Here is a 24,734-nt window from a genome sequence, read left to right on the forward strand (position 1 = left end):
TTAAGCTAATGGTACATAAGTTTAAAAAACAAACGGCAAGAAACGCTCTAGAGCAACAAAAAAACAAGATGAACCGAAAACCAAGACAAACAAATATATATATATATATATAAATATATATATATAAAATAAAAATTATAATGAAATAACTGAGAAATAAATAAATTAATTCATAATGATAAATAAACCAATATGAACATTGTTCAAAAACATAAGACAGTTGTTTTTTTACTGGGCTTCTTTATGTGGGCTTTTTTTATCCGGAAAGTCTGTAAACATTAAAGGCGTAAGTATTTGGCAGGTGAGCTATGAAAGCATTATTGAATGCTCACATTTATCGACTATTGATCAGTTATCCAAAATTATGGCTTCTTTGTTGACTATAATAAGTAAAGCATATTTCGCTTTTAATTTGATCAAAATGTTTCATATAGCCATATTGAATAAGTACGAAATTAAATGAAAATAAGATAAAAGAAATCATAGTTCCGTTGGTTTTCATCACCAAGTTTTTAAATTCGGTATACATAACTTTTTTTTTATTTTTAATTTCTGCAAGGGTATGTAGGCATCCACTTATCAAAGCTGGCTTCCTTTCGTATTTTCTTTTGCAAAAGTAAACCATGACTTCGTAATACAAACAACAACCATTTTATTTAACAAGATATTTACAGGATTCAGAGAGGGCAGTAAACACAAATCCACTCAGGATATCAAGAAGTATACTATCGCAATACGAGGGGATTAGCCCCACTCAGCTGGACTTCTTGAGCTTCTTGGCCTGCTGCCGTTGGTCCCACCACGTGGCATACCACTTCGCGCTCCGCTCGGCACTCGCGTCCGGATCGAAGAGTGGCATGTAGTCCATGTGGATGGAGGCTCTTAAGCGATTGTACATCAGCATCGAGGACGTGTAGGAGGCGATGGCGCGCAGGGAGTACCGCAGGCGGTACTTGGTGTAGGGATACGCCACCCGCACCACCACCTCCAGCAGGAAGGCCAGGAAGAAGAACAGGAAGTGCGGCACGTACCACCAGCTGGTCTTCACCTTGAACCGCTCGCCCAGCACCGCCATCTTCTGGACGAAACGGGAGACATCATTGATGCCCGTATCATCGGTGACAAAGACGGGAAGTCCATTCACCGCCTTATCGGACACTTTGAGCGCCTTATAGGCGCAGATATGTCCCCAGGCCACATTCCCGGCGTAGACCAACTGCTGCTTTCCTCCCACGCCCGCAATCCTCGGGAAAACCCATCCCCTAGAGGAAAGGAAGTCGAAGATCTGCGTGATGAAGTGCGAGTCACACTCGCCATAGGTCAAGGGGGCACGAATGGCGCTGGTAGCCAGGTATTCTGAAAGGGAATACAAATGTTAGTAAATGAACTATTAATTATTAATGAACTGTCGAACTAATCATGCGACAATATTGCCTTTAAGTAAATCAAAGTTGAATAAGCCACATAATAATTTAAAATCCCACCCAATACAAGGTAGTTACAGGTTTATAGCTAATATATGCTTATAGCTAATATATGCTAATAGCTAGCAAATTAACCTATTCAACTTTAGTTGGGCGTATAATTGAATCGTTTATTATACCTTACAACTCGAAAGGCGAATAATTGATTCGTTTATTAAACCTTATGACTAAGATACCAAGAACTTGTAGGTATCTGCTTAAGCAAACTTACCCTCCTGGTTGTGCAGGGGAGCTCCATTCGAGTTGAGGACTATGTTCTCTGCCCTAAGCTTGCTGGAAGCGTACCCTGGTATCAGGAACTGATTATCCTGCTCCCACAAAGTGGAACTGTCCAGCGTGGGAGTGTCTGTCTTGGATTCCGTTGAGTTAATTATCGCCGAGAAGGTACTTCGGCCCTTGAAAGGCACAAAGCAAACGGATGTGCAGCTGGTGTATACCAGGCGCTTCACGTTGTTCTGGATGCACATGTCCACCACGGCCAGGGTGCCTAAAAAAAGGGAAAAATAATACACTTAATCAGGATGGATATCTTGGAAATCTGCAAGTCCGGAAGCCAACAGCTTAACTGGTGAAGTTAAGTTGAAATCATAGCTTATTTCAACTCGTTATAGTAAAAGAAATGATGCCTGGAATTACGTATCTTATGAGGTACTTTATCCGCTCACTCACCGTTCACATTTACGCGCTCCAGTTCCTCGTAATTGGGCGGATACTCGATTTTCACCGAGGCGGCGCAGTGGAAGACCCCGTCCACTCCCTTGAAGATGGGACTGAGTGCCTCCCGATCGCCCCCAATATCGGCCACATAGGTGCGCAGTAGGGGGGTCTCCTCATGGCCGATGTTGTTCTTGTAGGGCACTATATCCAGTGAGCGGATCTCTTTGATGCCCAGCTCCTCCTTCCGCTCCAGCAATTGCTTGATGAGGTGCTGACCCAGAAATCCACTGCCGCCGGTTACGAGCAGCACTTCCCCGCTTTTGTTGCCCATTGCGTCCGGGGTCAAAGTGCACTGGTTTTTGGTTTAACTGCAACGAGACCGACTGCAGATTAGCTTGGCTTAAGTGGAGTTTCCGTGAGAGTGGCTTTTATGGTCGGCGGCCCAATGAGCCCGGCCACTTGGACATCACACATAAACTGGCTCATCACCAGCCGGCGACCTTCTTCGAGGGTCAGCAGAGCAGGTTTCCGAGTGACTCGGCGCGTTTTTAAATACTCGGCTTACGTGACGCTCCGCGGCACTAATAAAGGCGGCTACTATAGCTACTATATATGTATATGCATGTTTACTTATAATTCATAGTTTGTGTAATCCAAATTCCCCTGATTACTGGAATTATTTGTTTTTACACTCAGTGCAATAAAAGCTGGCTTTCACCTTGTTGAAATGGGCTTTAAGTCGTCTTGTCTGGTTGGACCCATTATTAAGCTATTACAACCATAGAAAACATGTTCTTAATTTTTAAAAATCGCCTTAGAAAAAATAAAACCAAAAAACTAAAGACGATTTCCTATTTAAAAAAAATTTGCCACAAAATCAGGACAAAATCTAATTCGACTGAAATTCGTTTTGTATATGTGAGATTAACGAACTAAGCTATACTTTCGTAACAATTATCTTTTATCGCCTAACAGCTGAGTTAAAAAATAACATTATTAATTAATTCATTAGTTTCGTTTACCTTCTAATGCAAGGCGACCTTCTGTTCGTATTAATGGCATTCGCATTTTTAGAGTGCCAAAAATGGTCGTTAACTTCATAATTACTCAAATAAAGAGAGTTTGAATGCTGTCCGCAAAATTAGGCAAAGATATTGAAGATATGATATGCAACTAGTTTCGGTAATAGAGGAAATCTGAAGAAAATTCGTATACTAAGTAGGATTGAGCCCATTGGCATACTCGCTCTATGGCTTTCGATTTCTACTTCCCCTTAGTGTGTTACTTGGCCACGGTCAACTTTTGTCTTTGTGATTTTATTAGAGCCCGTCCAGCAACTAAGGCCATTCAGCAGACTCGAGAAACAACACAAGGAAAATAAGATGCCAATGGTGACAGCAGCAACATCTGCAACAGCGACATCTGCAGCAGCAACATTGCCATCCGCAACATCAACTTACAAGATACGGCAGCAATCTCAACAAAGAGATACATGGCTCAATGTGCTAATGTTTTTTTGGCTGGGCGGGCTTACAGATTACAACACAGCATCAAAACAATTACGGCGAACTGGTTTCCGCGTCTATTTCGACATCTCCACGTCAACACTCGATTTTGGCATTTTGGCCTGGCCATTTGAAACACTCAAACACTCAACCAATGGCACTTGTCCATCTAGAAGCCCGAAAGTCGTAATATTTATGAGTAGGGAACGCCGCTTACCGGAAGAAGGTGGCTCTTTTTTGTGGACAAACCTTTGGGCTTGCCTGCTGACTTGAAACTGCTTGTTGGCCATAAACAAAACTGGCCGAAACCGAAACCAAAACGATCGTTGCCAAGCTACTTGGCTATCGCCATCGTCATCGTCATCGCCATCGCTGCTATCGATCGCAGCCATCGGATTGTTGGCGCGAAAATCAAAACGACGTGTTTCAAAGCATGAGTGTAAAAGGTAAAAGTGCATTTGGTAAAAGGTAATTTTTATTCAACAACAAGTAAATGAATGTGGACAGTAAGTACGCTTAGTGATTACATAAATAGTTGTCTTCTCTTCCCATGCATTTAGCGGGGTGCTTAGGCAATTGCAATATTCAATAAGTACAGTGGTAATTGTTTTCGTTGCATCTCATTCAATAACTTTCTATATCTTTATAAACTCCCTGGTATATGTATAAAGTAAACGAGAAGTAAAGGCCGTTGATACAAATGACTTTGGATTAGATTAGGATTGGGCGCTCTTAACCATTAACCATTAACGAGTACGCGAAATACAATTACGGATATACAATTACGAATACGAATACAAAACGGTGTTTAGTACAATTAAAAATTCTGTTCACATTTCGGTTTGGTTTATTACAACAATATCATGTAAATGCCGATGTAGGTGCCCCTTCCGTATGTACCTAGGTAAATATGTATGTATATGGGGGCGTATTGGGGGTATAAACGTTGTAAGTACCGACTTTAAGTACCGATTGACTGCTGACTTGGTGGATTTCATTGCATCTTAGCAAACATAAATAAGGGCCATGGTATATTACATTAAATTACATGTATGAATAAACTATAATTATCTAGCAATTTCATTTAGTTACACATACACACACAATTGGTTTTCACAAACGTATTCTGTTCTCAATTCTCAGCCTAATGCTATTTAGATGCATTTTGATGCATAATTGGAGTGACGTGAAGCGATGAACTCTGGTTCTACGTAATCGTAATTTAACATGAATGTTGATTGTGTACATTAAACTAGTTGTATGTATGTATATAACTCTCTGTACTGTATATAGCAGTATAGTGTTTAAAGTATTGTATTGTATGGTATAGTATAGTATTGTATAGTATAGTATGCATGGGTATTATGGGTGTGCCGTTTCCAGTAGCAACATTTCAACTAACATTATTTACTTCGCTATTACAAGTACGGTTCTTTATTAGCTATTATTGTTGTTATTGTTTCTGTCGCCGATCCACCGCTGCCATCCATCAAGGGATTCCATTCCTGGTTTCCATTGCGCTCCCCGTCTCAGTAGGAAAGTGCTGAGGGCGAACGCGAGCCAACTGTGAAATCTTTGTACACCGAAAACACAGATATCTGCGAAAGAGCGGAAATATTGAATTAAAAATACACCCACAACTCAGTCGAGGACCCAGCGCATTAGAACTCGTTCCCTCATATTTGCCATACTTGTGCCAATCCCCATATTGGCCACTTTAATTGCCGACTTGCGTCACAGTCAAGAGCTGCAGCGTGGCCCTGGCAGTTGGCCAGCAACCAAATAAAACTTGGCGGCATCTTGTGGGTGCGGAAAATAGGACAGCATCTCTGGCTCTCCGCACTTGTGCTTTGCCGTTGGGAACCGCTGTGATATCATTTCAAGAGCAGACGCCTTATCAGTGCCGGCTAATTCCAAAAATAGCTTACTTTTGGTTGGGTGTGTTTCGTGTTGAAATTATCTAATGGGCGCCAAGTAATTGCTAAAGACTTTTGGGCTATTCTGACCTATAAATTATAGAACGATTTTGATCTGTTCAAGAGCCAGCTGTCGAAATATCGCGCTCATTACATTTGTGTATGGTATACCGAGCGAAAGATTTATTTATGATCAATAAAAACATTTTGAATTGATAATAACTTATACTAAAACAACACACAACATTATAATTCCAGAAAAACATGCTCTTGTCACTATAGAAAGCTCTGACAAAACTGTAGATACTTAAGGTACGCTTTTATTAGAAAACACGTTTTTCTTTCAGTGTATACAACAAAGATACATTTGTTATTTCTCTGGGAAATAATTGACTATTTCTGTGTATACTTCTAACCCGCTGAGAACAAGTATTCTGTGTTCGGTGAATGCGGGGGGCAAACATGATATAATACCCATAATTTCTAAATAAAAACTGACCATAAACATACCAAACCGGTGATCATGAATTCTATTTCAAAATGAAACAATTAAAATATTTTATGCTACATTTTCAAATAGTATTCATACATAATTTGTCTTTACTTTCTTTATTTGTCTTCTAATCGTGCCTGACCTTCTTTTCGTTCCTACCAACGTGTTGCTGTGTGTGCAGTCATACAAATCGAGCGTTCTTTTGCCCACTTCCGGTGCTTCACCGGCGACTCACCTTGTCTTTTAATTGCTGGCACAGTTTCTGGCCATTCATCAGCAGCAGTAGCACATCGTTTAGCCATTGGACAGAGGCCTCCGCCTGGCGGGAATCGAAGCGCATGGTGCCCTGGTTGTTCAGCAGCTGGTAGACGGCAATGATCAGCTTGTGGCTCTGCAGGTAGAAGCTTACGGCCAAATCCTCGGGCAGATTGGGAACCAGCGACTTCATGTTGCGCCCTTTGATCAGCTCATCAATGGGCTTCTTTTTGGGCACCAGCAAACTGTTTCTGCCCCGCTGCAGGGCATCCAGAATGTTGCCTATCACATGCAGCACTTCGTCGGAGGTTCTGTGGGGAGTTTACATGCGTATTATAAGTGCATAAACACAACCGCGGAGCGCAGATCCCATGCAAAACAAAACGTGACTCACTTGAAGTGATAAGAGTCGTCGACATCGTCTATGTGGTTGATGGCGGTCTGCAGATGATTAGCCGCATCCTGGACCTGCTGCAACTTCCAGGGCGAGTCATGTGTGATGGAGGTACGTTGCGTTTGGCTCGGCGCCTTACACAGCTTAAAGCTAATGTCCTGCGAAGGGAAATTCGGGATTAACATATTTTGGTCGTGGGGAACTGATCGGAAAATTTTCTCTTGTTTCACTCTGTTAAGTCATCAGATTAATTGAACAAATACGCATATTTATAATGGAAAGGTACTCATGTCGTTTCAGCAACAGATAAGGAAAATAAATATATTCTTAAATGATTATCAACATGATTTTACGGGGCGAGTAGTGCGCTGAATTGTGGAAAAGAAGAGTATGAATAAGAGACTCTAAACTAGAACTTCTTTGGTAAAGAATTGAATAGTAGGTAATATATGTTTTAAGTAACCTCTGGGGAACTTTGCTACATATGCTAATACATCCTAAGACTGAATCATCTCTAAGAGAGGAACTAGTTAAATGCTAGTGGGTTTTCCCCACCACACTTTGGGGGCGTCTACAATCTTTTGGGGTTTCTACCAATCGGTGGTTTCTGCTGGGTCTTACAGTGGGCGTACTTTACTGGGGAAGCTACTGGCACTTACAGCCTGGGTGATGGCATCGCCCGTTAGGGTCAGCACGGCCTTCAGCTGATCGGGCGACACGGTGAGTATGAACTTCTCAGTCTTCTTTCCCTCGTTCTCGTACAGGGGCACCGGAAACCGATGGGCGCATTCCTGGAAACACAGAGTGGTTAAGGAAGCTTAGGGAAGCCAATCCGATCGGGTACTCACCACTAGAATGGTTCTCAGTTGTTTCAGTATCGCGTGTACTTCTTGGCGCAGCACCCACTCGAACTCAATTTGCTACGGGTCGCATTGGGAAGTGGGTTGGGTTTGCATATTTGGTGTTCCGCATTTGGTGTTCGTATTTTTTGATTTTGTGTTTCGGGGTCCCGCCAGCCAGAGATTATGTAGGTATGTCAGTCATTCAGGCAGCCAGTAAGTCGGCGAGGCGGTGAGGCGGTGAGGCGGTTAGGCGTTGGTGGGTTTGTATTTTGCGATAGCGCCATCAAACAAAGCACGTTCCGTGTACAAATCAATAACAGCGATGTGCGGGGGCGGTGGAAAGTCGGCAGGAAAAGCAGGAAGAACAGAACATCAGCGGCAATCGATAATCAATTAGTCAACATAGAGGGTTCAATTAATCGTTTTTTATGCTGCTTTTTTGGCAACGCTTGTTATTGTTTTTGTTGGTGCGATGCCGTTGTCATGGACCCGCAATGGCAATCGCATCGCTTTTCTAGCGATCGGAAAACTTACCAGGTTGAGGGCTTCCTCACGCTCCGTGTCCGCGAGCATTTTCATCGCGCTTTTCGGCTTTTTCCGCGCTGCTAAGAATCTGCGCTTGTGTCCGCTTTCCGCTGCAGCAACGCCAGCAATTTGTATTGTGAGCGCTGTAATTTTTGTTTTTATTTCAGTTGTTGTTGTTTAATTGAACGCAGGGTTGCCAAGTGCCCCGCAGGCATGCAAGCAGCGCAAAATCCAACAAAAATACCGCTTTAATACTAAACTGGTCGCCATGAGCGCGACATTTGAAAATTATTGTCTTCTGCTGAATACAGATATTCTACGCGGCTATAGTCATCGAGCATTAGGTTTTTATATGTTATTTTAAGTCAGTCGAAACATCCACAACAATAAATCCCAAAGTGTAAAAAACAATATTTTGTTAAATAGGAGTCCTACAAAACATTGCTATCAATTCTAATTCAATTTGTTGTCCAATATAAAATTGCAAAAAAAATTAACAGAAAGTATTTTTATTAAAACAGGCATTCAGCCCTGGCCGCCCTGCTTAATGCACTGCTTGACGTAACAGTGAGCTCTTACTTGAACTCTGTTAAAGCGGTTAAACGTTGAGTAAAAATTAGCGAAAATTTAATGATGATGACTAAAAGTGGCAAAGTAACTAAAAGAAATACTGCGTACAAAGCTGTAATAAGGTTTATATTCGGTTAAACCACAAGATAGCCCAAGAATACTCCCTCCGCTCAGCAATCTCTGTTAGCTTCGCAGAGCACTGCTTACTAGGGCGCCAAATTCAAATAGCAATAGAAACAGAAAAAGAATACATACGTTTTCTGGTGGGCGGGGGCGTGGTAAGCACTGCGGTTTCGGGCACCGTGTTGAGGACATGCTGAGGGTATCCACTGGTGCTCCGCTGACGATGAAGTGGCTGGAACGACCAGTTGTTCGTGGTACTTCGAGGGAAAAAACAGAGAAACATTTCAGTTAGTTACTCGCGAATTACACGCGATTTGTTTGCGTTTTCGGTCGGACAATTGTGTATTTCGTTATCATGTTTGCGAACGATTTCGGCTTGATTTGATTCAAAGTCAAGTGCTAATTGGTGGGCCATTGTTGTGACTCACGTCACAGCCAGCTGACGTCGGCGTCTGGTTTCTGCCGCTGGACTGCAGAATTTTCCCGTATAGCCAGCTATAAACCCCAGTTCCCCAAGTCCCCCTTCAAAAAACGACTGCAGCGCGTGGGCAATGGCTGCCTTAAGTTTTCAATCATGGCTAAAATTACAAAAGGCCACACAAAAAAGCGCTTATCAAGCGAACTTGACAAACGCCCAGATACTTGTAGCACCACTATTCACACACGCACAAGCTTACAATGGCTTTATCAGGTCCAATTTTGTTTTAGAATTTATTTGATAAGCCAATGTCAGAAGAATGAAAAGGCCAAGAGAATAGCGAGGTATCGATGAAAGGCAGGGGCCTCCTAAAAAGTTTATGCCATCATAAATTTTTATTGGCATGGCCATTGGCTGCGGCTTTGCCGCTCTTAACACGTTCACATTTCTGATTCTTGATTCTTGATTCTTGGCCACACACACATATGTAACCACGCACAGCGGGTAAGCGAATAAGCCAAAACAAACAACATTTTGTTGCTGCTATTATATAAATAACAGTATAGCTAGTGCTTTCAGTCTTCCTTTACCTCTGCGGCATTCTGGATATACTCGAACTTCTTTATCAATCGCGAACCGCGAATCACGAGACTCAGTGTCGCAAGGCGGAAAACTCGCGGATAGTTCGTTCGCTTTTCGCTGGGGTTTTATTTACGGCCGTAGGGAGAGCCCCCCAAAAAAAAACGATGAATCGCGGTAGCGGTACGTGGTAGCGGTACGACGTTCGACGATCGACGCCCAGCGCTCAACTCAGCGGTATAGCATACCATCCAAATGACGAGGCCAATGCCAATGCTCGTTTTGTAGACTTGTAGTTAACGTGGTTAAGACGGAGCTTTTGGCCAGGCCCGGCCAGCTCTTCGCTGCGCTGCGCTGATCGAAGCTACAAGAGGCCAACTTATTGCTCAGCTCAGCTCAGCTGTTGGTAAGAGCATAATATTTATTTATTAACAAGAAATAAGAAATAAGAAATGTAGGGCAGTCCACAGTGGCGAAAACTGATTATATACATACGCATGTGGGTGCTCTATTTGAACGTTAGGCTGATTCGATTTTTTTCTCAACTAATGTCAAACAACTCACTATTATATTTGGAATTATATATATTTTTGTGGAATCTCTCATATAAAATCCTCTGAACTTATTCAAAAAACTGAAACGAGGTACTGAGAAACTAATTATCAAGTTTAACTTACTTTTTCACATGATCACAAGTTCGACTTCTCTATTATGTAGAAGTTTTATAGGCTGTCGGTACATACTTATCATTAACTCCACAAACAAATCTGTGGTCATAAACTACACAATTTTTTGTCAAAACTTAACAATGAAAGGCATAAAAAGCAAACTATTTACTAGGCGTTTCTCAAACACGGCACAGTTTATAAATAAGTGCATTATTTAACTTGAAACTCAAGTCCCATTTATAGAACTCCATAGCATTAGGCAGTAAAAATGTGGGCTAAAAATAAGTGAAGTGCCAGTATGGAATTTATAGCTCACCAAAGAAACGCCTTTGTTTTGATGGAAAGGTATATATATATATATATGTATAGTCGTATATCGAAATAGGCTGTTTTGTTTTACTTTGGCAGAGGAAACCCTGATCCGACAACAAAATAATATCAACACAAATTTGTCGCTGAGAAGAAAGCTTGTGACTAATTGCCAGGCCATTAATATAAAGTTTTGTTGCGCGCCAGCAATATTTAGTATTTGTCAAAACGGCGAACATCGCCAAATCCAGTAAGTATAAATAACACTCATATAAGGAAAATAAACCCAGAAGTGTGCAATAAATGCTAGGAAATGCTGCACATATTTCAGGAGTGAATAAAATTTACGGCGCTTCCAGTGCGGGAAGTTCGCTTTGTTTACTCGCATTATCAAAGCGAAATATATGGACGTGTTTGTTTGGCGGCAAAAAGTAATCCAGTGATCCGAAAACAAATGAAAACAAGAGTGGACTTTTTGGGTTTTTTTGCCATGGATGGCATAACATTTATTTTTTCGCATACACAGTATTCCCGTTGCTCTTTTAGTATAAAAAGTAGTACAAAAGTTCTATTTCTACTCGTGTTTGGCATTGTCAAACTGAAGTACGTGGATTTGTTTGCTCCCCGAAGAAAAAAAAACAAAAAGTGGAAAAGGGGAAAATGCAAATAAGAAGCGAAACAAGTGTGCAAATAGGAGCAAACAAACGTGTGCCCAACAGGTGTGTGTGTGTGGGAAGAGTGTGTGTGTGTAGAGTGTGCATGTGTGGGTGTTTTTATTTTTTTTTTTGGTAGTGGGGGTGGGTGGTGTTTTCCAGGGGGTGCTGGGTGGCTGAGTGGGTGGCAGACGCAGTGCGTTTATTTACTCGCCAGTCATCATCTCCATGAATTCTGTAAATTAAACAAAATGACAGACATTAAACCGATGCTACCGAGCCAGAGCAACCGCTATATGCATTTATAAATAAATATTCCATAAACACGAAAACAAAATGTAAATATGTACATATGTATGTACATATGTACGTATTCCGAGAATGAAAAATGCGTGTGGAATCGAGTTTGTGTGTCGCGCCTAAAAATAGCGACCGATATGCTCCATGGGAGCACTGATCAAGCTGTCATAATCGAGCGATCGCGCGATCTCAAGATCATCGAAATTTATGATCACTATATGCGCCAATGTGGGTGGATGTGGATGTGAATGGAAAGCCACTAGAATGTATTAATACGCGTATGAACAGGCACTCACCATCGAAATCCACTGTACCGGAACCATCAGAATCGATCTCCTCGATCATGATGTCCAGCTCCTGCTCGGTCAGCTGGTCGTCCAGCTCCTTGAGGATCTCCTTCAGGCAGGTGGTGGGAATGAAGCCGTTGCCCTGCTTGTCGTACAGACGGAATGCCTCCCTCAGCTCCTTCTGCATGGCCTCCGCATCCTCCTCCACGATGAACTTGGCAGCCAGCTGCACGAACTCGCCGAATTCCAGGCGACCGGACTCTGAAATGTGCCAAATATTGGACAATTAGATACTGTATCATTAGCAGAGAAACAACTGGAAATCCACCAGCTAATGATGATGGTCCCACAACGGCTATGATCATAAATCAATGACAGCGAGTAACTAAAATATAATCATCGGTCGATGGTGAATCATCTCTGATTTGCTGTAATTACCAGCTAAAGTTGGAACAGCCGAAGCTTTTTCCATAAGTATATAAATTTATACTTTATAGCTGACCGCAGGAAAATTTATACTTGGTTCACTTTTGTCATTGAATCAATGTTGTTTGCATAATTAGCTTCAAGTCTTTAACTTCTCTGATTCCATATATAGTTCCTAATTATTAATTTGGGTTTTCCATTTGTAACTTAATTTTTTTTTTAGCTCTTTGCTTGTGTTCAACATAAATTGAAAAACAAATTTTATATACAGCTACACAATTCGATTAAACGAAAACACGATCCACGAAATTGGCACAAGAGCACATATGTACATATATTATTGATGCATATACCAAATTGATTTTGTTCGTTTTATAATAACTACATATGTATATACATTTAATTTTGAACATTTTGGTGCACAAATTTCAAGGGAATTAAATTAAATTAAATATATGCCACTCAAGTTGTACTATTTTCGCACAATTATTTTAATTGGATTTTACTTGCCAGAAAAAATGCAAATGTTTTCCATTTAAATTGAATTCATATAAAATTGTAGATATAAATAAATTCCCACCAGACTCTTTCTATTATCTAAAAGCACTACAAATATCGTTTACTTACTGTCCTCATCGACCTCCTCGATCAGTTCCTCCAGGATCTTCTTGTCGAAGGGCTGACCTGCAGTTCCAAAAGCATAAGAACTCCCATAAACACTGGACATTCCAGTCCCAGAACTCACCCATCAGGCGCAGGATGTCGGCAACCATCTCGGTGGGGATGGAGCCAGTCTTCTGGTGATCGAAGCTGTTGAAAGCCTTCTGGAGCACGGCGATCTGCTCGGGGGTAAGATCTTCATCCTGGAATGGGACACATAGGAGTTACTCAGCGAAAGTCCTTTGGAACGGGTAAGATCCTAGATGCTTACAACGCTGCTCATGGTGCTGCTGTTTTTGGGTTTGGGTTGCCAATAGGATCTGTCTGATCAGCCTAATCTCACGAACCGATCGTCACGGAGTATTCGTTCCAACTGCGAGGCTGCGCGGATGCGTTTTCCAAAATATAGACCAGAATCGGTGAACTTGCCACGAAAAGCGGAAAAACACGAACACGGTGGTGGTGGATGTGCGGATCGTTGGAGTATATGTAGCGCTTTTCCACGCCGCTGCCTCGGTTTTATTGTTTTTTAGAAAAAACTGTAAAAGTGCGATGGGAAAACGCGAAAATAAAACGCGATCTGAGCGTATCCCGCCGCATTTGCTGCCGGAGACTGAACACGAGCCGTATAGTGGTTTTCCACGGCCACTGATCGCTCGTTGGATGGAGCATCCCATCCAGTGGAGCGGCATGGCGAGCCGGAGGGGGAGCCACGATATCTGCATATGTGCGCCAGCCAGCTATAATGCGATGCGTTGCGCTGCGATCCCCGCGTCCCCAAGTATATAAACAACACGATCGGTGATATATACACATATATGTGTTTCGATTCCGCCGCCAGATGGAGAAATCCCCACTGGAGCAATGCCCCATCCAGTTTGTCGTAGGAGGGCTGAACGTGGCAGCAACAGCAAGGAATGTTCTGCCCTCATTCACAAATTGCCCGACAAGTTCCCAACTTCTTTGTCCGATTCCCAAATCCATGGGCTGTTCCTTTGTTCAACTGTCAAAATATGCATATTTGATATTAATAAAGTAAAGGAATATTTTAAATATATCCATGTCAAAGAAAAGAGCGTCCTAAAAGTTAATAGGGATCAACTGTTTATATATACGTTGTTACGGTGAACTGATTTTGAAGCTCGCAGGTAAAAATGACTCAAGGACTCTTAAAAGATTCTTTGGCACAATAAAATAGCGATTTTTTAATAAGAAAAGACCGGTAAAAGCTAGTTTGGAAATAACTTACATTTGACCTTTTTTGACCTTTTTGCGTTGGGGTGTGCGTTTAAGCTTGGCTATAGGTTTTAGTGGGGATATGTGTTTGGATTAAGAATGGATTTTTTAAAGAGAATATCAGTTATTAATATTGATAAACGTTTGAGCATTTATTGTACATTTCAGGTTTGGATGCAGCGGATTAAAAATATATGTTTAACTTTAACTAGAATTATTTTAATATTCTGCAAATAAAATGGAGCTTGACGATAAAGAAATATAAAATGGTTTTCTACCCGACATTGATTTAAATACTGCTGAGTCATGGCTGAATGCTTCATTTAGGAATTTTTTTCATCCGTAGATATTAAAGAAACATATGTACACCTGGTTTACAAAAGTTTAAATTTTTAACTTATATAAAAACCAAAACAGTTTTTTGGCGAATTTTAAAAACCGATATTCTAACAAGTTATCGGTAAATGAAGCGCCCCTTGGTCTGGCAACCAACTATTTGGCGTTGCCAGATTGATTTTACAGCGATGGTTCGCATAAAGAATAGGTAAATATTGACCGCATTTTCTGCAACGTTTATTAATAACACCGTCCCCAAACAGATATATAGCGGTCCAGATTGTGCCCCATACGCCAACACAATCTCTGCGTCTCAACGACCACAGCCTGGCCAAAATCTTGCTCCAGAATGTGGAGAAGTATCACGGAGTGTACGGCCTCGCCGTGATCGAGCAGGGATTTCGTGTGAAGTACATCAACGATCGGACGAAAATGGCTATAATACGTTGTCTTCATCGAGGCCAACACTTCGTGTCCAGTATATTGCCACTGATTACTTTGGTCGGTCTCATTGCCATGTAGTTAAACAAACATTAAAACCACCCTTCTTCCAGATCGGAGATGTGCGGGCCAAGTTTAGGACCCTCTACATAGGTGCCACCATCATCCAATGCAACAAGTTCATAGTCAAGCACCAAAAACAGTTCCTGGACCGCGCCATGGGCCAGATAACCTCCGCCAAGGAGCGTCAGGATCTCTTCAAGAGCGTCATGGAGTTCGACATGGACAGATAGCAATAGTTTGTTTAGAATGTAATTAAGTAATTATATTTCATGTTTTTCTTGTAGAAAAACCATGCTTCCAATTTGACTAAAATGTAAATCTTTTTGGTATCGTTCTAAACTTCGATAAGGAATTTGCGACTCGGTGAGCGGGCAATCTTGGCTCCAAATTGCTTTAGTTTCTGCCGGATGTCGGCCAACGTCAGCTTGTTCCTCTTGCTGTAGACATTGAGATATATTCCTAGGACAACAATGAGACCAGACCACAGATATCTGAAAATTTTAGATACATAGATAAAATATAGGTTTTTCTTTTGAATTTGACAAGTACTAACTGTAAGGTAAAGGGCTTGCTGAAGAGCACAAAGGAGAAGGCTATGGTCACAGCCTTGCGGGCGGTGGTCACTGTGGCAGCTATAGGAGCACCACTACTCCTCACCAGAGCCAGCACGAACTGAATGCCCAGATAGCCGGACAAACTAAACAGGAAGCCATAGCCAAAGGTCTCAACAGGGTGCTAAAAGGATACAATTTAAATCTCATACATCAAAAACCGCTTCTATAACGCACCTCCAAGCAGAAGGCAAAGCCGCTGAAGAAGTTGCCGGTAACCAGCATAATCACAAATAGGTACACAAAACCCAAGCCGTATGAGTAGAACACCACCTCACTGCTGGGCGCCTTGAACTCCCGCATCGCTTTCTCCTGGACATTTCCAATGGCTGCGTCGCAGAGTAGAGCTCCCGAAATCATGGCCACGCCCAGCAGATTGAAGTTGGGCGTCATCTGGGAGTCGGCCAGCGTAAACCAGGCCAATCCAATGCACATGCAGGTGGCTGCCGCAAAGTCCAGCAGTCCATAGCGTTTGCCCTGTATGAGGATGCTGCCCACCAGCACGGGAATCAGCTTGCAGCACTTGAAAATCACTTGGGTGGGATAGTTGAGGTAGCCGAGACTTGAGTTGGACAGACCCATAGTGCCCAGGGTAAGAGCAGCCAGAATTAGATATGTTCTCATGGGAATGCAACGTGGCTCCGGCTCAATGTTCCAAAAGGAACCGCCGCTTATCCGATAGCCCTCCAAGCGCCGCTCCACCAAGCCGAAGCCGATGTAGTAGCCAAACTGGACGAGAGTGAGGAACCATCCGTACGGCTTGAATCCTTCCACGGTGAAAATCAACTCCTGCAGATACCCGTACAGGATGTACAGGAAGAAGACGCCGGCACAGCTGAGCAGGAACTGAGTGGTGCGGTTGTAGTAGGTGAGGTCAAAGCAAAGGATTCGCAGTTCCGGTGGCGATTCCGACGTCGAGGACTTCCGCTGCGAGGGCGTCGAACTTCCCGGCGATTCGCCGCCATTAATGGTGATAATGTTCCCCTTATTATCTGTCATTCTGCTGCTCGAGGAAGTGTGTATATACATGCATATACACACTATATAGTTGCTATATCAAGATAACTATTGGAAGGAGCAAGTGTAATTTAATGCCACGCTGTCCGCGGAGTTGTCGGTTTAATGTGCGGATTTGTCATGCCTCCTCGGATGCTGCATTAATTACGGGCAGGCGTGGATATTGCTTTTGAGTGCAAATCGCCCTGGCCAAATATGTGCACTCGGTTTGTTTACCACGAATAAACTATTTTTGTCAGCTTAGAACGGAGATAGTCGCTTGACGTTGCCACCTTGTGTTATTAATCGAACACCAAAGACCGGTATACGGTTAACTAGTTGGCAACTCTGCTCCTGCCGGCATTCTAATTGGCACAATGCTGAGGATAATAGCTTCGTTTAACAACTTATCAGCGAAAAAAATTTCAAGCCGCTTATATACTGAGAAAAACGTATACAATGAGGGAAAACCCACTTTTAAAGTAGTGCCGAGAATGACCCTTATTATTGGACTATTTGTCATTCTGGGAATGCCTAGATATGGGCACACTATAGGAAAAAACAAGAAGAAGCAGTGAAAAGTGCCGCTGGAAAGTGCAAAAAGTTATGAATTTATAAGTTTACATAGACAAATAGTGCATATTACAATCGCAAAATGGACGTGCAACCGCCGCGTGGTAAGTACTTTAATTAACAAGTGCTGCATATAACTTCAAATTAAGACAATTCTGCGCCCAGTTCTATTGGCACGCACACATACACACACAAGCGCACGCACAACCTTTGATATGCTCACATTTTTTTGCAAAAACCTTTCTTACGTTTTCATTCTTTTTGCAGATGCTAGTTTACGAAATATTATCGACAAACTGGCAGAGTTTGTGGCCAGGAATGGGCCAGAATTTGAGGCCATTACCAAGCAGAAGCAGCAGAACAACCCAAAGTTCGAGTTCCTCTACGGCGGGGAGTTCGCCAGCTATTATCAATTTAGGGTGGCAGCGGAACAGACTCGTAAGTGCACTCTAAATTAGTGGAAAATATCCCTTATAATCTGCATATAACACCCAACACAGTGCTGAAGCAGCAGGCCATTAACCAACAACTGCCACCAGGTGCTCCAACCAGCCACTACATGCAACATCCGCCGCCAATGCAGCAATCCCAGCCACCTGGTCTCTATCCGCCACCCAATCAGCAGCCACAGCACCCGCCGGAAAACGCACAAGACAATATGCAAACGCAACCGCAGCACTCCTGGCCGCCAAACTCCAGTGGACCGCCAAACAATCCGCAGCCCAATGGCAATGCCATGGCCATGAATCTTACGTCCCAGCTGGATGCCGTCAAGATGCAGCAGAAGACGCTGCGGGAACAGATCCAGCAATCCGAAGCGAATCTCTCCGCACAGCACACGGTAATTTAACGTTGGCAACAACGGGGGTACTTCTATACACCTACCTTTGCAAACATTTTCCTGAGAGATTAGGGCAGCTCGAGTGTGTAAAGAAATGATGCAGAAAAGAAAAGAACACCGGGGACTACGTTGAATGTCGGCCCCTCTCACAAAAATTCGCAGAAGCAAATTGGTTTCCTTCTTAAATTAACTCCCCATCTAAAGTTGCGTTTATTGTCTCAATATAAAAGCCTATTTGCTTCTTAGAATTTTTATCGCCCTTTGAAACAACCCAACCGATTGCGAATTCTCTCTTCACCTATAACTCAAAGTGTTGGGTTTACGAGAACCTAATTTATAAACTAGAATCCTATGAAATATTTTCTTTTAATACGTTCAAAAATGTCTTTCGATACTACTGTTTTTGTGGACCTTTCACTCTATAAGTACTGTAAGCCAACTTCGTCTTGAAAAGATTGCTTGTCGCCATTTAATTTCCATGTAATGGAAATTATGATTCACTTTATGTCCTGTTTTCTATGGACACCACAAACTAATCCCCGAATTCCTAAAATGAATCCTGCTCCCTTTTCTAAATGTTCTTTCCATTGATCAGTCCTTGTTCTCCAAGTGCGGATAAGATAAAGTTAAAGTGTACTTTCAGCATTACCAAACTACAATCTATATTTGTCATTATTTTTACTATTTAATTAACAATTTAAAATGCTACATTAAATTTTTGCTTTATTGTATTTTTTGAAACATAAACCAAAAAAAAAAAAATACCAAATCAAACCACTCTTCATACCAACTGACAAAACTGTATAAAAACCAAAAAACAAATCCCAAAAATCAAATTTGTTTGAAACGCTTGTCGACTCGAATACGAAATATGAATCGCAAATGCGAATATGAATGTGAAAAACCTTTGTGTGCACAATGACCAAACCGATTCGATCCGAACCACACCAACGCATGCGATCCAAATCGCACCATCACCAACCAACCAAATGAAACCAACCTGTAGGCCCTGATGAACCAGAAGACAAAGCAGATCGAGGATGCAATTGCGGCGGCGCAGACGGCGCAACAGGAACAGATGGCTGGCGAACAGGGCATTGTGCTGAGGGACTTCGATGGCGTTCTGCAGCCGATCATCGAGTCCTGCACCAAGGACAGCATCTCTGCAGGTAAATATGAGTTCAGCGGACCGGCTGCATTACATTATTGCTTGTTTGTAGTCTCGTAATCAGTCATAAGTTAGCTAATGGAGCTAAATTTTGATGCTCCGCAGCTTTGCTGCACACAAAGCGCACACTAAATGAATCCATACTACTTTTTGATTAATCCTAAACCTAATTTATTATCGCCAGTGACAATGACAATATGAGTAACCCGTTTGATATTGCAATTTTAGGCAAGAACTGGATTTTACAGCATTCAACCGACAGCGCAAAAATCAATGTCGTTTTACAATATCTTTTAAAGAAGTATGCCTCAGTTTTATACCTAATGACCTCCAATATGTATTAATTAAATTGTGTTTCTTTCTTTCAACGAGTGAAATACTAACCAAACATACAAAAACGAAATATCGAAAAACATGCGAGAGATGATCGATTGAGCGATTGAGAGATTGAGACTCCCCCAGAGAGGCTCGACATTGATTCGTTGATTCGTTTTCGAAAGATGTTATGATCATGAGTAGTTCCCAGATCCGGAAGTCTTATAGCTAGGGCCACACATCTATACAAATCATTTTACTTAATAAGTTTAACCTTAAACACGCACAACAACACACCCACACTTAACAGTGAAAATCATCGGACAAAAAATCAAAAATACCACAAAAAAAAGAAGATTAACTAACAAAATCATCATACTTGCACAACAAGTACTTTTGGCAATGTTGTTGTGCATACAGAAAACTAGAAAAATATGTTTTTCGTTTGTTAATTTATTTTTAGGGCTTTGGTCAATGGTTCAACGTTTCAGCAAAAATTGCATCTTATATATTTAGTTAATGATATACTCCACCACTGGTAAGTTCGCCTAGTCAATTATTTGTATAGTTAGTATTTAAGGGCCATAGACCTTCATAACTAACCCACTGAGTAGTAACTCTACCCTGTGGGTTAGTTTATGTGGCCTACGCTGACTGAATTGGACTGAACCATATCATCACCGGACGGACTTCTGACATCAGACTGAGACTTTAGAATAGCTGGGAGATGAGACCTAAGTGCAACGATGTATTTACAGCATGCGCAAAAACATCAATGACTTGAAGAACAGCCTCGAGAACGTCGTCATTCCGATGTTCTGCAGCGCCGACTTGAGTATGTATTTCCCCCTCGATCCATTGGTTTTGGATTTCTAATTGTGTTATCCTCACCCACAGTTGCCAACCCAGACCAGCGCCAAAAGCTGGCCAAGCTGCTGTCCCTGTGGGAGTCCAAGGCAAAGTTCTTTGATGCTTGCGTCATCTCGAAGCTTCAGTCACCGGACTCGTCAATGCAGGAGTACAAAACCAATCTGCAGAATACACATCATGATATAACAGCCAAATTTACCCAGAATACAAATGCGACTCTGGATAAGTAAGTAAAAGTCTTAGAACATAATCAAGCATTTAATGAACTTTAACTCTTGTGTTTCAGCTACCAGAAACAGCATCAGGTATTCATTCAACACGCCAGCCAGCAAATTTCCCAACTCGAGAAGCAGGCGCAGCATCTGGAGCAGCAAATAGTGGCCCAGAAGTCGCAGCAGCAACACATGCTCCAGCATCAGCAGAAGAACATTCCATCGCTGATGTCCCACCGAATAGCAATGCCGGGTGAACATGACCACATGAATAGCCAGGGGCCGCATGATCAGCAGCATCCTCAGCCGGGAAATAATATGTATCCGGGCGGTAACTTCCATCAGCAGCAACCGCAGCAGCAACCTCCGGGAAATCCGTTTGCGGATCCTCGGGGACCGAACTTCTTCATTCCGGACATGTCCAAACCACCACCAGGCTTTGCCGGACCCCCTATGCATCATAATCAGGGCCCAGCAATGGGTCATCCGCAGCAGCAACCACAACCGGGACAGTTTCCGCAAATGCAGGGATCTGGCAATGAACCACCTGTTGACCTTGGCGTCCTCAGTGCAGCAATTCAGGCGTGCTTACAGATGCAGCAGCAACACCATCCTGACGATCCTCAGCAGCAGGGACAGCACCAACTGCAGCAGCAGCAGCAGCAGCAACAACAGCAGCAGCAGCCGCCGCCAATGGCTGCCTATCCCCAGAATATTGTGAGACCCGTCCAGCAAAATCCCGATTCCGAAGTGGACCTGGATGTGCTCAATGCGGCCATTCGTGCGGTTATAACCAATAAATCAGAGGACGGTACAGTACAAGATGGCCAGCAACCACAGAAATTGGCCGACGGAGAATCTGGAGATCCTGTTGTAATTGGAGAGCCACAGATACCTACAGCGCCTTACTACGACCTGCCAGCGGGCCTCATGGTGCCACTTATTCGTCTGGAGGATTACAACTACAAAGCCCTCGACCCGGCGGATATACGACTGCCAGCTCCAGCGCCACAAAGCGAGCGTCTAACAAATGCATTGAATGCCTTCTACTCCGCACCCTCCCACGATCGTCCAAGGGATAAGTAAGTATTTCAATGGAATCGAATTCAGCGTTACTTAATAAGGGTTTTATCTTGCAGTGAGGGTTGGGAGAAGCTTGGTCTCTATGAGTACTACAAGGTGAAGAATGCGGCTCGAAAGCAAAAGGAAGAGGAAATCAAGGACGGCATCCGAGAAAAGTCGCGTTCTCCCAGTCCGATTGTGCTTGAAAAACCCCTACCTAAAAAGAGCAACAAGCGAGTTTACCGGTGAGTGTTTGTTTTCCATCAATAAACAACAATGTGAAACATTTTCACTTATTTTCTGGTTCAGATCCAAGAGTCGCAGTCGCAGTCGTTCCCGCTCAAAAACGCCGCCCCTTCGAGACAGATCCGCCTCACGCTCCAGATCCCGGTCGCGATCCAACGAGCGCTCGTTAACCCCGCCACCGACGAACCGGAACAGGTCAGGCGGTGGTAGCAACCGCAAGGGTCGCAATCGATCTCCTCGCCACGAACGGGACAACAGCGGTAGCACAAACAGCAATCGTGAGAGCCGTGCTGAACGCGGCAATTCCAATAGCAGAGACAATGGCAACAGCATCAACCTAAGACGTGTGGATCGAGACAGATCTCCAACCCCTCCGAGCTTTCTGTGAGTGTAAATGTGAAGTTTGCTGTGGATGAACCACTATTACTATTAGATCCATGGTAAAAGCATGGCTATAGTATAATAGTATTTTATCGCAGTCAGACCAATGATTTTTCATTCTTCTTTCTCCAGGGGAAGCACCTTTGCCAAGCCCGCGGAATTCATCGAGGAATCTAACAAGGGCCACCAAATGCTCATGAAAATGGGCTGGGCGGGCACTGGCACTGGACTAGGCTCAAAGAATCAAGGCATCGACACGCCCATTTCGGGAGGCGAGGTGCGCGATCGTCGAGAAATGTACAAGGTGAAGTGGCAAGATTTCGCAAGAAGGGACCATTTCTAATTTCTTCTCCACAGGGAGTGGGTGCGAATATGCACGATCCCTTTGAGAGCTTTCGCAAGAACAAGGGAGCTGCCTTTGCGCACCGGATGCGATCACGAGACGACAAGAGTTAGGATCTGCCAACGGTCAAAACTTCCCCGTTTTTGTTTCCTTTAGCCCAGAAAATATAAATTTGTATAAAAGCAAACTGAATTTTTATATGAGGTTAGGCTATAACATTAAAGCTGGATTGGGCGGCTTTGGCATTAACTTTCTCCAGGACCTGGACAAGTCCTTTGCCAGGACCGCACTCAAAGGTGCGTGGAAAGTCGACGCCCTGTTTGCGCTCGTACATCTCGTGAAGGGTCTGCTCCCACTTGACGGGCCGTACGATTTGCTTGGGCAGCTGCGTTAGGATGTGCTTCGCATGGCGATAGGGTTTGCCATCCACATTGGAGTATACTCTGATGACGGGATCCTGAAGGCGCACCGATTTTAGGGCTTTGGTAAATGGCTCCACGGCGCTTTGCATTAAGGGAGTGTGAAAGGCGCCGCTTACAGCCAGTCTCTTCATCCGCCGGATCTTGAGGGCCTTGGCATTTTGTTCCAGGAACTCGAGAGCCTCTACGTTGCCGGCCACGACCTTGCAGTGCGGATACATGTAGTTGGCGATGCCGCAGTAGGGTGACTCCACTCCCTTGTCCACACACCACTGCTGCGCTCGAGCACAGGCCTCTCCCAGATTGGTGTCCGGCCCGTAGAGGGTCATGGCCATGGCTCCGGCTGCCTGATCGCATGCTGCCTGCATGGCGGTGGCCCGCACCTGCACCAATCGCAATGCCTTGTCAAAAGGCAGGGCATCCGCATAAACCAGTGCGGTAATCTCGCCCAGACTGAAGCCTGCGGCGGCCACACAGGTTTCAATAGCCTTGGGTCGCTCTTCACGTAACTGCTCCAGGGCTGCCAGCGAGGATACCATCACGGCCAGCTGAGCGTGCTCTGTGCGGTTCAGCTTCTCACGTGGTCCCTCCAGGCAGATCTTGAGCAGATCGTATTTCAGCACCTCGTTGGCCAGCTCGAAGATGCGGCGGGCGCCAGGGAATCGGAGCAGGTCCTTGGCCATGCCCACATACTGGGTGCCTTGACCAGGGAAGAGCATCACACTTGTTTCCTTGGGATCGATGGCGGGTCGGCTTTTCTGTTCCAGCGGCTCAGAAAGCTCATTGAGCAGTTGCTGACGCTTCTCCGCGTTATCCGGCAGGGCGGCGGTTTCTGTGGTGGCCTTTGCAGCATCGCTGCTCCAGCGGGACCAGCTTAAGGTACCGGTAATCCGCGGTGATCGTAGTAATCTGCGGGCGGACAACATTTTCGTTGAAGGAGTTCGCGGCATAACATAACAGCTGATTAGAGCTGAAAAAAGTGGATCTTATCGATAACGAATATAACAATCGATAGTCTTAGTACTTCGACATTTAGTACATTTGGTTATTTGATTTTTGGCGGTTTATGCTCTAAATCAAAAGGTTCGTAAAATATTGGGAAACACCCCTAGTGTTGAATAAATCCTAATTGCGAAAGACAACATCGTCAAAATGACTACATTATTTTGTATTTGCTAATTTCTTCAAGTAGCTACTACTACAAACATAGAATTTATCCAGTAGCCAATTGGCATTAGGCTGTATGTATGCTCACAAAAAGATCAAAATTCCTGGGTATTTTATTTCACCTGACATCTTAGTCATGATCTGCGGTCTTTTGCCACTATTTATAGCCAAACTTGATTTATGTTGCTAGGCTCTCATTTAGTGATTAATGGTCATGGCGAAATAATGTTGGTTGTATATTTATGCGTCACTGACTACTCCGCATAGAAATTTGAGCCAAGTTTTTATTTGGGTCCAAAGTACCAAAGTTATGATAGACTTTCAAATTAGCTAGTCTTGATGTTTTAATGATCGCTGATTAATTTTTTAGCGACTATAAATATAAATTAT

The 24,734-nt window shown here is 43.3% G+C and overlaps 7 protein-coding genes across 10 annotated transcripts; 2 read left to right on the top strand and 5 right to left on the bottom strand.

Moving 5' to 3' along the window:
* Positions 1-632: 632 nt before the first annotated feature.
* On the bottom strand, positions 633-3,961 carry LOC120449707 (3 beta-hydroxysteroid dehydrogenase/Delta 5-->4-isomerase). The gene is made up of 4 exons (XM_039632324.2): positions 3,864-3,961; positions 2,154-2,509; positions 1,696-1,971; positions 633-1,356 (listed from the first exon to the last, which is right to left on the bottom strand). Exons 2-4 carry the CDS (start codon positions 2,470-2,472, stop codon positions 755-757), a joined length of 1,197 nt encoding a protein of 398 aa, XP_039488258.1. The 5' UTR covers positions 2,473-2,509; positions 3,864-3,961; the 3' UTR covers positions 633-754.
* Positions 3,962-4,103: 142 nt separating this feature from the next.
* On the bottom strand, positions 4,104-9,938 carry LOC120449044 (protein rogdi). Its single transcript, XM_039631335.2, has 8 exons — positions 9,773-9,938; positions 8,897-9,021; positions 8,081-8,214; positions 7,553-7,624; positions 7,364-7,495; positions 6,705-6,862; positions 6,291-6,621; positions 4,104-5,244 (listed from the first exon to the last, which is right to left on the bottom strand). Exons 1-8 carry the CDS (start codon positions 9,781-9,783, stop codon positions 5,176-5,178), a joined length of 1,032 nt encoding a protein of 343 aa, XP_039487269.2. The 5' UTR covers positions 9,784-9,938; the 3' UTR covers positions 4,104-5,175.
* Positions 9,939-11,210: 1,272 nt separating this feature from the next.
* LOC120450351 (troponin C) lies at positions 11,211-13,492 on the bottom strand. 2 transcript variants are annotated; one of them, XM_039633326.1, is made up of 5 exons: positions 13,336-13,488; positions 13,150-13,267; positions 13,032-13,088; positions 11,988-12,239; positions 11,211-11,626 (listed from the first exon to the last, which is right to left on the bottom strand). In XM_039633326.1, the coding sequence occupies exons 1-5, from the start codon at positions 13,345-13,347 to the stop codon at positions 11,598-11,600; spliced, it is 468 nt and encodes a 155-aa protein (XP_039489260.1). In that variant the 5' UTR covers positions 13,348-13,488; the 3' UTR covers positions 11,211-11,597. The 2 variants fall into 2 exon arrangements, with proteins under 2 accessions (XP_039489260.1, XP_039489259.1); XM_039633325.2 differs by lacking the exon at positions 11,211-11,626 and having other exon boundaries at positions 11,872-12,239; positions 13,336-13,492.
* A 1,212-nt stretch (positions 13,493-14,704) lies between these two features.
* Positions 14,705-15,474, top strand: LOC120450352 (ribonuclease P/MRP protein subunit POP5). Its single transcript, XM_039633328.2, has 3 exons — positions 14,705-14,844; positions 14,900-15,137; positions 15,191-15,474. Exons 1-3 carry the CDS (start codon positions 14,765-14,767, stop codon positions 15,368-15,370), a joined length of 498 nt encoding a protein of 165 aa, XP_039489262.1. The 5' UTR covers positions 14,705-14,764; the 3' UTR covers positions 15,371-15,474.
* Positions 15,381-17,049, bottom strand: LOC120450348 (adenosine 3'-phospho 5'-phosphosulfate transporter 2). Its single transcript, XM_039633323.2, has 3 exons — positions 15,929-17,049; positions 15,694-15,875; positions 15,381-15,631 (listed from the first exon to the last, which is right to left on the bottom strand). The coding sequence occupies exons 1-3, from the start codon at positions 16,778-16,780 to the stop codon at positions 15,475-15,477; spliced, it is 1,191 nt and encodes a 396-aa protein (XP_039489257.1). The 5' UTR covers positions 16,781-17,049; the 3' UTR covers positions 15,381-15,474.
* A 226-nt stretch (positions 17,050-17,275) lies between these two features.
* On the top strand, positions 17,276-22,950 carry LOC120450343 (calcium homeostasis endoplasmic reticulum protein). Of its 3 annotated transcripts, XM_039633318.2 has the most exons (13): positions 17,278-17,424; positions 17,588-17,758; positions 17,821-18,161; positions 19,168-19,330; positions 19,558-19,630; positions 20,108-20,182; positions 20,403-20,479; positions 20,542-20,740; positions 20,801-21,808; positions 21,866-22,033; positions 22,098-22,418; positions 22,548-22,719; positions 22,773-22,950. In XM_039633318.2, the coding sequence occupies exons 1-13, from the start codon at positions 17,403-17,405 to the stop codon at positions 22,869-22,871; spliced, it is 2,889 nt and encodes a 962-aa protein (XP_039489252.2). In that variant the 5' UTR covers positions 17,278-17,402; the 3' UTR covers positions 22,872-22,950. The 3 variants fall into 3 exon arrangements, 2 of the variants coding, with proteins under 2 accessions (XP_039489252.2, XP_043862166.1); XM_044006231.1 differs by lacking the exons at positions 17,278-17,424; positions 17,588-17,758; positions 19,168-19,330; positions 19,558-19,630 and having other exon boundaries at positions 17,951-18,161; XR_006356494.1 differs by lacking the exons at positions 19,558-19,630; positions 20,801-21,808; positions 21,866-22,033; ... (1 more) ...; positions 22,548-22,719; positions 22,773-22,950 and having other exon boundaries at positions 17,276-17,424; positions 20,542-20,606.
* LOC120450350 (probable malonyl-CoA-acyl carrier protein transacylase, mitochondrial) lies at positions 22,930-24,147 on the bottom strand. Its single transcript, XM_039633324.2, has one exon. It carries the CDS (start codon positions 24,125-24,127, stop codon positions 22,964-22,966), a length of 1,164 nt encoding a protein of 387 aa, XP_039489258.2. The 5' UTR covers positions 24,128-24,147; the 3' UTR covers positions 22,930-22,963.
* Between the last annotated feature and the right edge of the window lie 587 nt (positions 24,148-24,734).

Source organism: Drosophila santomea, chromosome 3L, assembly GCF_016746245.2.
Source record: "Drosophila santomea strain STO CAGO 1482 chromosome 3L, Prin_Dsan_1.1, whole genome shotgun sequence".
NCBI classification, from domain to species: Eukaryota; Metazoa; Arthropoda; class Insecta; order Diptera; family Drosophilidae; genus Drosophila; species Drosophila santomea.